At 41.7% G+C, this 12,538-nt stretch overlaps 2 protein-coding genes and 1 pseudogene across 3 annotated transcripts in view; all 3 read right to left on the bottom strand.

The window, feature by feature from the left end:
- Positions 1-363, bottom strand: part of LOC139372263 (uncharacterized) — a 30,897-nt gene extending 30,534 nt beyond the window's left edge. Inside the window, 1 exon segment of the mRNA XM_071112023.1 lies at positions 156-363. The gene's annotated coding sequence lies outside the window, so the exon portion shown is untranslated.
- Positions 364-3,280: 2,917 nt separating this feature from the next.
- LOC139372262 (zinc finger BED domain-containing protein 4-like) lies at positions 3,281-4,279 on the bottom strand (annotated as a pseudogene).
- Positions 4,280-9,226: 4,947 nt separating this feature from the next.
- Positions 9,227-12,538, bottom strand: part of LOC139373145 (toll-like receptor 13) — a 36,774-nt gene continuing 33,462 nt past the window's right edge. Inside the window, exon 2 of one of the 2 annotated variants that reach the window (XM_071113293.1) lies at positions 9,227-12,513. In XM_071113293.1, coding sequence (XP_070969394.1) covers positions 9,576-12,485 — 2,910 coding nt within the window. In that variant the 5' untranslated portion in view covers positions 12,486-12,513 and the 3' untranslated portion in view covers positions 9,227-9,575. The remainder of the gene's footprint in view (positions 12,514-12,538) is intronic. The other variant, XM_071113292.1, reaches the window with a different exon arrangement.

The following is a 12,538-nucleotide window of genomic DNA, read 5'->3' as shown; positions in this document are numbered from 1 at the left end:
AAAGGTAAAGACCACTATCAAATTAGAAATGAGTAGATAAGGGTAATAACATTGTCTGAATAAGAATAAAACACACATTTGTATATCTTTGAAGAGATACACCAGCAAAAGACAATTAAAAACAGCCAGACTACATAGTAATCATTTTTACTCACAATTGTCAGAGGAAGACAGTCACAGTGAGCACCAGTGCAGCATAGGACTGTAATCACCTGAGTCCCGGTTCTACCACCCTGCCCAAAAGAGCACTTCCCTGGCATTTTACTTCACTAAACTTTGTTCAAAATGTATCTTGGTATTTGTCTAGATTGATTTCTCACAAACAGCTACAACACAAGTGAAAACTAAACAGACTGGGTTGACCTGACACACAGTTGACTAAGTGGCAGAAAACAAGGGGCAGAAAAGAAGAAGCGAGAGAGAGAGAGTCGGGGGGGAAGTCAGGCTGTTTGCTCTCTCTCACAGTTGGACCGAATAAAATACTGATGCTGACCATATACCGGAACTTTCCGAGACCAGAGATATTTATTTCCTAGAACTAAGAACATTCTGATCCAAACATCAAACGGGTACTAACACTGACACTTTTTACATTCCAGAGAATTTCATGTTCATTTCTTTACCAGAAGCCGCCTCTAACCTCCATTTCTCATTCTTACTTCATAAACTATAAAATGTATAATCTGTCTCATATGAAGTGTGTGTGTGTGTGTGTGTGTGTGTGTGTGTGTGTGTGTGTGTGTGTGTGTGTGTGTGTGTGTGTGTGTGTGTGTGTGTGTGTGTGTGTGTGTGTGTGTGTGTGTGTGTGTGGAGGGTTAAGGTTAGAATTAGTGTTAAGTTTAGAATTAGGTTTAGGGTTATGGTTAGGAGCCAGGGTAAGAGGTTAAGTTTTGGTTTTGGGGTTAGGGTTAGAGGAAATTACGATTTTGAATGGGACTAAAGGAATAAAAATGAAGGAATAGAAACATAAAGAAGGGTGTCCTGGGGGATGATTTAACAAAAGAAATGAGGAAGTGAGAAAAAGTTAATGAGCAAACAGACCAAAATTGGACTTCTGAATAATTGTATGACGGTGAAACTTTATAGTGAAACTGAACTGATATGGATACTTTGTGTGACTTTCCCCTTTTATTTATTGTTCTATTTCTCATTCATATTTCATAGACTTTATTTCATCCACAGAGGGGAAAGACTTTTGAATAAGTGGAGAGAGAAGGACATAAGGACCACAGGAGGCTGGTTAGAGGAGGACAGCTCATAATAAAGGCTAGAATGGAGAGAATGGAATGCTATCAAACACATGGAAACAACGTGTTTATGTGTTTGATACACTCTTAGAAAAAAGGTGCATTCTAGAACCTAAAAGGGTTCTTCGGCTGTCCCCATAGTAGAAGCCTTTGAAGAACTAGTTTTAGTTCAAGGTAAAACCCTTTTGGTTCCAGGTAGAGCCCTTTCCACAGAGGGTTCTACATGGAACCAAAAGGGTTCTACCTGAAACCAAAAAGGTTTCTACCTGGAACCAAAAAGGTTTCTCCTATGGGGACAGCTGAAGAACCCTTTTGGAACCATTTTTTTCTAAGAGTGTACCATTCCATTTATTCTGTTCCAGCCATTACATTGAGCCCATCCTCCCCAATCAAGGTGTTACAAGCCGCCTGTGATAAGGACCTGTCTGCCACCCCTGGGGCAGTAGCCAGAGAGGCCCCACTGCCCATCTCCGGCATCAAGGAAGGCGTGTGCAGCCTACATCAAAGTGTATGTGGACTCTGAGTACTACCACTAGGAGACACCAAGCCTCCTGGCTTTCAGCAGGATCCGCCCAGAGCCTAACAAAATCCCCCCAGACATGATGGGCTGTGTGGAATAGGAGTCAGTGTGTGTGCGATCTCTGTTCAATGAATAACAACTGTGAACATCTGTACTCAATGGACAACATGGTGTCTTAGAAAATTTGCCAAATCTGCTGTCAAAACATAAAATCACATCACCACAATACACAAGTCACTCAAACAATGTTTTTTTAAAGGTTCAAATAATACAATCTAGCTCCATCAAAGATACTGGTAACTAATCCAAGATTTATCATTTCAATTCAATTCACCCATTTCAATTTCAATTCACCCTTGCACGCCTAAACAGCTCGATTTAAAAAAATGTTTTGGCAAAGGATCAAGTCTACAGAACTTAGATCATTCTGTCCGTAAAAGACTATACACTACATTAGAAGTCGACCGATTATGATTTTTCAATGCGGCTACCGATACCGATTAATCGGCCGATATATATATACAGTCTTGGCCAAATGTGTCACGTTCTGACTTTAGTTCCTTTGTTTTGTCTTTGTTTTAGTATGGTCAGGGCGTGAGTTGGGGTGGGCAGTCTATGTTTGTTTTTCTATGTTGGTTTTTGAGTTTGGACTGGTATGGTTCTCAATCAGAGGCAGGTGTCGTTAGTTGTCTCTGATTGAGAATCATACTTAGGTAGCCTTTTTCCACCTGTGTTTCGTGGGTGTTTATTTTCTGTTTTGTGTGTCATCACTAGACAGGACTGTTTCGTTTATTCGTTCTTCCTAGTCGTTCTTTTGTTTAGTGTTCCGTTTTGATTATATTAATAATCATGAACACTTACCACGCTGCACCTTGGTCCTCACCTTCTTCCACCGACGACGGCCGTTACAAAATATTTTGAGAATGACACAAATATTAATTTTCACAAAGTCTGCTGCCTCAGTTTGTATGATGGCAATTTGCATATACTCCAGAATGTTATGAAGAGTGATCAGATGAATTGCAAAGTCCCTCTTTGCCATGCAAATGAACTGAATCCCCCAAAAACATTTCCATTGCATTTCAGCCCTGCCACAAAAGGACCAGCTGACATCATGTCTTTGATTCTCTTGTTAACACAGGTGTGAGTGTTGACGAGGACAAGGCTGGAGATCACTCTGTCATGCTGATTGAGTTCGAATAACAGACTGGAAGCTTCAAAAGGAGGGTGGTGCTTGGAATCATTGTTCTTCCTCTGTCAACCATGGTTACATGCAAGGAAACACGTGCCGTCATCATTGCTTTGCACAAAAAGGGCTTCACAGACAAGGATATTGCTGCCAGTAAGATTGCACCTAAATCAACCATTTATCGGATCATCAAGAACTTCAAGGAGAGCGGTTCAATTGTTGTGAAGAAGGCTTCAGGGTGCCCAAGAAAGTCCATTAAGTGCAGGACCGTCTTCTAAAGTTGATTCAGTTGCGGGATCGGGGCACCACCAGTACAGAGCCTGCTCAGGAATGGCAGCAGGCAGGTGTGAGTGCATAGCTCTTGTAATATAGATCCAGGACGGTTGCCAGCACCAGGCACTTTGTCTCCTCAGCCTTGGAGAACCTCCTTGTCAGACTGTCCAACAGGGTCTCCGTAAAGTTTTGATGCCTTGAGTAGAAGAACCCTCCTGCTGCAGCATCAGCTTCAGCACCGACACACTGGGGATGATGCATGCGGCTGTAGAGTTGGAGTGGTTCATCTCCAGTGTCACCTCCTCCATAGGTGAAACTATAAGGTTAGAGACAATGTCCCACTGTGCAGCAGACTAACTGCTGATGTGTCCAAATTCACCTGCATACACTTTCAGTGCACGCCTCTGTTCAAACATCCTCTGCAACATGTGTAGTGTTGAGATCCAGAGAGTTTGAACTGCTTACATGATGCTGTGTTTGGGAAGGCCAAGCTCTTCCTGAATGGCCCTCAGCCTCTGTTTGGCCAGTACAGAGTAGTCAAAATGAGTTGCACAGCTCTTCAACATGGCAATAATGTCTAGCACAGCTCTCTGACTGGATAGGCCATCATTGATTACAAGCTGTAGGGTGTGTGCACTGCAGCTGAAGTCTGGAAGCTCTGCCAGCCTCATACCTTTCACCATGTTTGCCCCCTGTCCCTGAGGACCAGCACTACACGTTCTGTTTGGATTTCCCAGTATTCCAACATAGTCAAAAACATCTCTCTAATGTGTGATCCAATCATAGTCTTGACATTCAGCACAACCTGCTTTCTTGTCCAGATATTGTCAATGAAATGTCCAGTAAGGCTTATTAAGGACTCTGTAGTGCCTGACCAGCAGTCAGTTGTGAATGCCATGTGTGGAGTGTTGACTGGTGCCACAAGATTCTTCACTTTCATCACAACTCTTTCATGTGTAGCATTTCTAGCATTTCTGATCAAAATAATTTTTCATCTTTGATCCTGGGTTCAGCAAGAGTAATCAGCCGCTGAAAACCAACATCAGCCATTTTGCTTGTTTATTAAAAAGTTGTATGATTGTAGCCTGCGATTTCTGTGAACTGTCTGTATCACATTTTCCTTGTGAAGAATTTGTGTTTGCTTTTTTCATCATTGCTTCCTTATGGGCTTTTGGATGGGTGTTCTAATCGTGATTCCACAGGTTAGTGGTATTTTTTTATTTAGCCGTTGCTGACCCCATGCTTACATCTTTACCACAAACAAGACACCTTGATTTCCCTGGTGCCAATTCCATGTAATAGTCCCACACTGGTGCTCTGCCATCTGTAAAATGTATATAATTGTGCACACATGCACACACATACACACACACACACATACACATACACAGTGACAAGGATACTGAAGAGTCTGCTTAGGAGACACAAATACTCTCAACTGTTTGAATAATGAAAATAGAGTTGAAGTTACCTGTGATGAATGTTGAGAACAAAAACTGTTATTTCTATATGCAGGAAATCCTATTTTAATAATGGCCATGGTACAAATTGACTACCAAAGTGTGAGTCATAATCCCCATTACACCTTCCAGCAAAATCTGAAAAGCGGTTCCTTCATTCATTTATTCCATCTGATATTTTTATATTGACTTCAAATAAGGTCTGTGTTTCGTGTCGGCTTACACCACCTTGACAATTTGATAACTGTGTAGATATCCATAGGACAAAGTAACTCTGATCAATATTGGCTAAATATAAGCGAAGATTTTTTTTTTAAATTGTAGAGTGGCTTTATGAAAATATGTTGCAAACGTTACCTTATCCTAGTGAGATTTACACGAGTATCAAAACGCTGAGGCGGTTTAAGCACGAAACAGACCTTATTTGAAGTAGATCAAGACATTCTCTATGGAAGACATGAACGGTAAACTAACGAAGGAACCCCTTTCAAGTTCAGCCGCAAGTTATTATAGACATTATGACCGACGACTATTTCTCTCTATACCACTTGTATTTCATATACCTTTGACTATTGGATGTTCTTATAGGCACTATAGTATTGCCAGCCTAATCTCAGGAGTTGATAGGCTTGAAGTCATTAACAGCGCTGTGCTTCAAGCATTGCGAAGAGCTGCTGGCAAACGCAGGAAAGTGCAGTTTGAATGAATGCTTACGAGGCTGCTATTGCCTACCACCGCTCAGTCAGACTGCTCTATCAAATATCAAATCGTATACTTAATTATAATATAATAAACACACAGAAATACAAGCCTTCAGTCATTAATATGGTCAAATCCAGAAACTATCATTTCAAAAACAAAACTTTTATTCTTTCAGTGAAATACAGAACAGTTCCTTCAAATTTATGTCATAATTATGTACAGTACTGGCAAATTAGTTTGCATCGAGCCAGGCAGCCCAAATTGTTGCATATACCCTGACTCTTTGTGCAATGAAAGCAAGAGAAGTGAAACAATTTCACTAGTTAATATTGCCTACTAACATTAATTTATTTTAACTAAATATGCAGATTAATCGATCGACCTCTACACTACATGACCAAAAATATGTGGACACCTGCTTCAAGAACATCTCATTCCAAAATCATGGGCATTAATATGGAGTTGGTGCCCCGTTTGCTGCTATAACAGCCTCCATTCTTCTGGGAAGACTTTCCACTAGATGTTGGAACATTGCTGCGGGGACTTGCTTCCATTCAGCCACGAGCATTAGTGAGGTCGGGCACTGATGTTGGGCGATTAGGCCTGGCTCGCAGTCGGCGTTCCAATTCCTCCCAAAGGAGTTTGATGGGGTTGAGGTCAGGGCTCTGGGCAGGCCGGTCAAGTTCTTCCACACCGATATCAACAAACCATTTCTGTATGGACCTCACTTTGTGCACAGGGGCATTGTCATGCTGAAACAGGACAGGGCCTTGCACAAACTTTTACCATATAGTTGGTAGTACAGCATTGTCTAGAATGTCATTGTATGCTGTAGCATGAAGGTTTCCCTTCACTGGAACTGAGGGGCTTAGCCAAAAGCATGAAAAGCAGCCCCGGACCATTCATTCGGGCAGGTAGCATTCTCCTGACATCCGCCAAACCCAGAATCATCTGTCGGACTGCCAGATGGTGATGCTTAATTTATCACTCCAGGGAACGTGTTTCCACTGCGCCGGAGTCCAATGGCGGCAAGCTTTACACCACTCCAGTCAACGCTTGGCATTGCGCATGGTGATCTCAGGCTTGTGTGCGGCTGCTCGACCATGGAAACCCATTTCATGAAGCTTCTGGCGAACAGTTATTGTGCTGACGCTGCTTCCAGAGGCAGTTTGGAACTCAGTAGTGATTGTTGCAACCGAGGACAGACCATTTTAACGCGCTACGTGCTTCCGGTCCCGTTTTGTGAGCTTGAGAGGCCTATCATTTCGCAGCTGAGCCTTTGTTGCTCCTATATATTTCATCTTCACAATAACAGCACTTGCAGTTGACCGGGGCAACTCTAGCAGGGCAGAAATTTGTCAAACCTCCTTGTTGGAAAGGTGGCATCCTATGACGGTGCCACATTGATCTATTCAGTAAGGCCATTCCACTGCCAGTCTTTGTCTGTGGAGATTGCATAGATTGCATAGCTGTGTGCCTGATTTTATACACCTGTCAGTCACGGGTGTGGCTGAAATAGCAGAATCCACTCATTTGAAGGGGTGTCCACATACTTTGCATATATAGTGTACTTTATTATCATATTTTATGCTGAACATTTTGTATGACATATTATAATTGAAATATGGCAATAAACCTAAATAGTTTGATTATATTGCATTAATGTATGAGATAAATGAGATCAAGTATAACAATCAAGAAAACCTATGACAATGAAAATTCAATTTCCCATGAGACATTTAAGCACATGTTACAAATATAAGCATCTCTTAATCTCTTAACTAAGCTAACATAAGGAATTGTTTTAAATGGTTATAACATAGATCTTTTGGGTATTACATTTGGAATTTTATGACCCCTTTAAGTTTAAAAAAATATATTAAAAAATGATTTGATAAAATATTGAATTTGCCCTTTACTATTGTAGCATATAGAAACGCATTGAATAACATACTCATAAATGACTAAAAAGACAATCCAACAAAAATCATAAGGAATACGGTTTTGAAGTGTCTGTCATATATGTAGAAGATCTAAGGAAGCTCAGGAAATGTTTCTGTTTTTTTGGACACATATTTAACCCCTTATTTTTGTTGGGGTTAAAGTGTTCTCCGTACTTCCATTCGTTTCTATGGGTTACCTTCAGACGAGTCCCATGAAACTTGTGGGGATCGTAGAGTAAAACAGAGAACACCATCATGTTAGGGAAAGTCTGCCCTTTCCATAGAGTGGAACCGGTAGATGAGATGAGTCCGAGTGTCTTTCCAAAGAGGGGTCATAATAGTTTGTAGGCCAAACCGTTCGGACTCTACGGACGTTTTCGTGAGAAGATTTTCAGGATATCTCATGGTATGACAAACACTGCTGTAGCTTGGTCACCTTCCACTGCAGATGCGCAAGGCCGACATAACAGGTTGTAAACCTGGTCTTAGAGCGTTTCGTATTATTCTGTACTTAAATCCGAGACACTCCATCTAATATGGTATGTTAGGTTTCTCATGATTACATAAGACAGATGGGTGGGTGTATAACACAAATGTCTAGCAACCCAAAGGTTGCAAGTTGAAATCTCATCATGGACAATGTTAGCTAGTTAGCAACTTTTCAACTGCTTACTACCTTTTAGCTACTTTGTAACTACTTAGAATGTTAGCTAACCCTTCCCCTAACCCTTACCTTAACCCTTTAAACTAACTCCTAAACGTAACCTTAACCCCTAGCTTAGCTAATGGTATCCACCTAGCCACCTAGCTAGATTTCATAACGTATATTATGTTTTGCAAATTTGTAACATATTGTACATATTGTGACTAGGGGGCAGTATTTTCATTTTTGGAGAAAAAAAACGTTCCCGTAGTTAACGGGATAGTTTGTCAGGACAAGATGCTAGAATATGCATATAATTGACAGCTTAGGATAGAAAGCCTGAGAAAAATCCAATCCGGAAGTGCCTCATGTTTTGAAAGCGCTGCGTTCCTATCTGTCCCTAATGAGCAGTGAATGGGCTATCAACCAGATTACTCTTTCTCCATATTCCCGAAGGTGTCTACAGCATTGTGACGTAGTTTTACGCATTTATGTTGACGAATACCCGTAAGCGGCTACATTGCGCAAGTGGTCACCTGATGCTCCCAGAGAAATTCTCTCGTAAAATACAGAGGTAGCCATTACTCCAATTGGTCCTACTGAAAAACGATAGATATTTGAAAAACACTTTGAGGATTGATTATAAACAACGTTTGCCATGTTTCTGTCGATATTATGGAGCTAATTTGGAATATTTTTCGTCGTTTTCGTGACTGCAATTTCCGGGCGATTTCTCAGCCAAATGTGAAGAACAAACGGAGCTATTTCACCTACAAAAATAATATTTTTGGAAAAAAGGAACATTTGCTATCTAACTGGGAGTCTCCTGAGTGAAAACATCTGAAGCTCATCAAAGGTAAACGATTTAATTTGATTGCTTTTCTGATTTCCGTGACCAAGTTACCTGCTGCTAGCTGGACAAAATGCTATGCTAGGCTATCGATAAACTTACAAAAATAATTGCCTAGCTTTGGCTGTAAAGCATATTTAGAAAATCTGAGATGACAGGGTGATTAACAAAAGGTTAAGCTGTATCTCAATATATTTTATTTGTGATTATCATGAATAGGAATATTTTCTAGGAATATTTATGTCCGTTGCGTTATGCTAATTAGTGTCAGGCGATGATTACGCTCCCTCATGCTGGATGGGGAGTCATTAGAGGTTAATACATTAATATGCACCATACAAAACATAACATATCATACTAAATGTGGTCTTTCAGATAAATGTACAGAATAATACGAAATGCTCTGAGACCAGGAATTTTTTATTATGTTACTTAGATTGACGCATTCGTGCATCAGTACTATTAACGATTTCTTGAAGATGCACTCCAGGATGCAGGGCACAGCAAAATCATAACATTCTATTATGATTAATTAGATTCGTAACATGTCATATCATACAAATGAGTTTAAAACACTATAGATGACGTGTTACACAGAAAACGAGGACCACTTCTGGCTCGTGAGCACCACTTTCAAAACTACTGGCTGAAATTAGACAAAAGTTTGAGAGTGCATCTTCAATATTCTCATGTAAATATACAGAAAAGGTTCAGAGTGTAATGGTTGTTTCAAATCAAAGTTTCACTATCACAGAGCCTGCACCCCAGAGAGGAAAGGATTTTCCTCAGCAGAGCCATCCTTGGTCTCTAAAGCCAGCCGTAGTTGCTGCCAGAAGACCCCGGTTTGCTCCCCAGCTCTGGGCCAGCTCAGGTATGTGCGTCTCTTCACTAGCTTCCTCATCCGGTGGTAGGGTGACAGCTGGTGGGTCGGGATCTCCTCCAGGAACACCAGAATCAGGACATCCTTCTGCTCATCAAAGAGCCGGAAGCTGGCAACCTGGATCTCCCGGGAGCACCACTCACTCTCCAGGTAGCGGTGGCTGATGACACAGATGGTCTTGCGGCTTCCGTAGATGCCGTCCATAATGTTGTCTATGATGGGTTTGCCTGGCTGGAAGTCCCGGTGGTGGAGACACAGCTTCCAGCCCTGCTTTCCCTCCAGCTCTGGCAGAAGCTCCCTCAGGACCCAGGGCTCATCGTGGGCGTTGTAGGAGATGAAGGCATCGTACTGACAGCCATGAGGCGTGAGCTTATTCCTTTGCTTGGTGTCATAGAGGAAAGCCAGGAAGAGGTAATAGCCGTAAATTACCTGCCATTTCAGGAAGTGGTAGGCAAAGGATGCTATCAGGGTGAGGAGGACCAGACAAGTGGTAGAGATGTAGCAGTAAAGTCCTAAGTCCACTGTACAGAACTGAAGCTCAACATCCAACAGCTTGGTGTCCTTTAGATCGGCAGGATAGTTGCAGGTAAATTCTCCTGCACCAACAATTTGTGTTTGGTTGTCGCTCTCCATCCACTGGACAAACCAAGCATCGCTGCAGCCACAGGTGAAAGGATTATCTTGCATGTCCAGGTATGTCAAGGCAGGGAGAGAACGGAACACTGTCTCATTGACTACTGTTATGTCGTTCTTGCTCACCTGCAAGAAAGTGACTCTACTGAGGTTTGCTCCTACGAGGAAATCTAAGGACTGAAGTCGTGCTTTGGACAGGTACATTCTGTTGAGCCTTGGGGTTGGGTGAAACAGCTTTGGCGTGAGGGCTGTGAACTCATTCTTACTGACATCAAGGTACCACAACCGTGGTGTGTGAATAAATGTGTTTGGGTGCAGGTCCTTAATATTGAGATTCCCTGCCTTGAATGCCAATAAAGATTTCAAACCTTCAAGGAAGTTGATAGGTAGATGACACAGTCCCTTGTGACGCTGACTATGGATCTGCAGGTTCTCCAGAGATATCAGATGAGAGAAGGGTGGAGGGTCTAATTTATCATCATTTACATATGTGATGTAATTACAGGATATATCAAGAGTTCTTAAGTGTGGAAGTCCCGTGAGCACAGTATTTCTTATGTCTATTTGAGTGATCTTATTTGACTGGAGTCTAAGTTCTGTAAGATTCACCAATCCCTCAAAGGCTCCATCTTCAAGACTAGCAATCTGATTGTCAAATAAAAGCAGGGTCTTGAGTGATGCTAAGCCTTTAAAGTCTCCTTTAGAGATTGAGCTCAGCTTATTGTACGACATCGACAAATATTCTAGTTTGTGCAAACCACTCATGAATGCATCATTCAAGGTCAGGATTTTGTTTGATCCCAGTTTAAGGATCCTTAATTCTTTCAAATCCTGGAAAACACATTCTGGAAGGTTGGAGATTTGATTGTGGAAAAGAAAGAGTTGTGTGAGTCCTGTAAGATTGGCAAAGTCAGGGCAGCCCAGTTCATGGATGATATTGAAGCTCAGATCCAGGATCTTCAGTGTAGGTAGATTTCTTGTGGCCTTTGGCACGGAAGAAAGCCTGTTGTGGCCCAGTTTCAAAGTACTTAATTGCTCCATTGATCTGAATAAAAGCTCAGAAAGCTGATTGATATTATTATCACATACGTCCATTTCGGTCAACTGTTTACATGACTGCAGAAATTCCTTAGAGAGAACACTTATGTTGTTATGATGCAGTCGGAGCAAGCTAAGTGTGGGTATATGGCAGGCCATATCAGTGAGAGCCTTGACCCTCTCTTCACTAATGTCATACAGTCTCAGATGGACTAATGAGGAGTTGACAGTCTGCAGCACCATACCCATCCTCTCCAAAGACATCTCTATCCCGCTCAGGTTCAGACGTTTGACGTTGCTCAGAAAAGACCTGTCCAGCACATCCCATTCCATGTGTCCAAGTTGTCCACAGTAGGCGATGTCTAACACCTCAAGGTAAGGAAGAACATCTGCCGTGATCCTGAAGATTCCCAATGGATTCCGGGATAAATCCAACAGTCTCAGCTCTATAGAAGTGTTTGATATTTCCTGTGACTGGAAAGAGGTGAATCTGTTGCTCCCAATGTACAACTCCTGTAAGAGTGGCAATTGTACAATTGGCTGAACTTCCTTCATATTATAAAGGTTGTTCTTGGTTAAATTCACTGTCTTCAAACTGGAGAGAGGCTGAAATGATGAGGAGCTGATGGTTGTGATGAGGTTGTTGTCCAGATGTAGCAGGGAGAGGTTGGCTAGGCCCTGAAACAAATGGTCTGACAGGGTTGTGAGTCTGTTATGAGCCAAACCCAGCTCCTGAAGAGCCTCTAGGTGTCTGAGAGACCCATCATCCACTGAAGAGATCTGGTTTCTTGACATGTTTAGAATTTTGAGATTTGATAGGCCTTTAAAATCCAACTTTCCAATTTTGGAAATGTTATTCATGGCCACATTTAAAACGCTTACTTTCCGTGGAATGTCTATAGGCATGATTTCTAGGTTCCTTTTTTCACAGAGTACTTTCATGTTAGAGGGGTCACTGAGATTACCCCGGATTGTGCAGTTTTTCAGGAAGTACCCACATACTGGATCAGCAAGAACCCAACAATACATCAGGAAACAAATACAGAGTCTCAGCTGAGAGAATGTAGACCCACTTTGTTCTCCTGGCATGGTTATCTTGAGTGTCATTGTGAGGAGCTTGACATCTACTTCAGATCTAAAGAGAAAAACAAAGACGAATA

This window comes from Oncorhynchus clarkii, chromosome 18, assembly GCF_045791955.1.
Source record: "Oncorhynchus clarkii lewisi isolate Uvic-CL-2024 chromosome 18, UVic_Ocla_1.0, whole genome shotgun sequence".
NCBI lineage: Eukaryota > Metazoa > Chordata > Actinopteri > Salmoniformes > Salmonidae > Oncorhynchus > Oncorhynchus clarkii.
The sequence above is the reverse complement of the archived record's forward strand: the minus strand, read 5'-3'. Positions and strand labels throughout refer to the sequence as shown.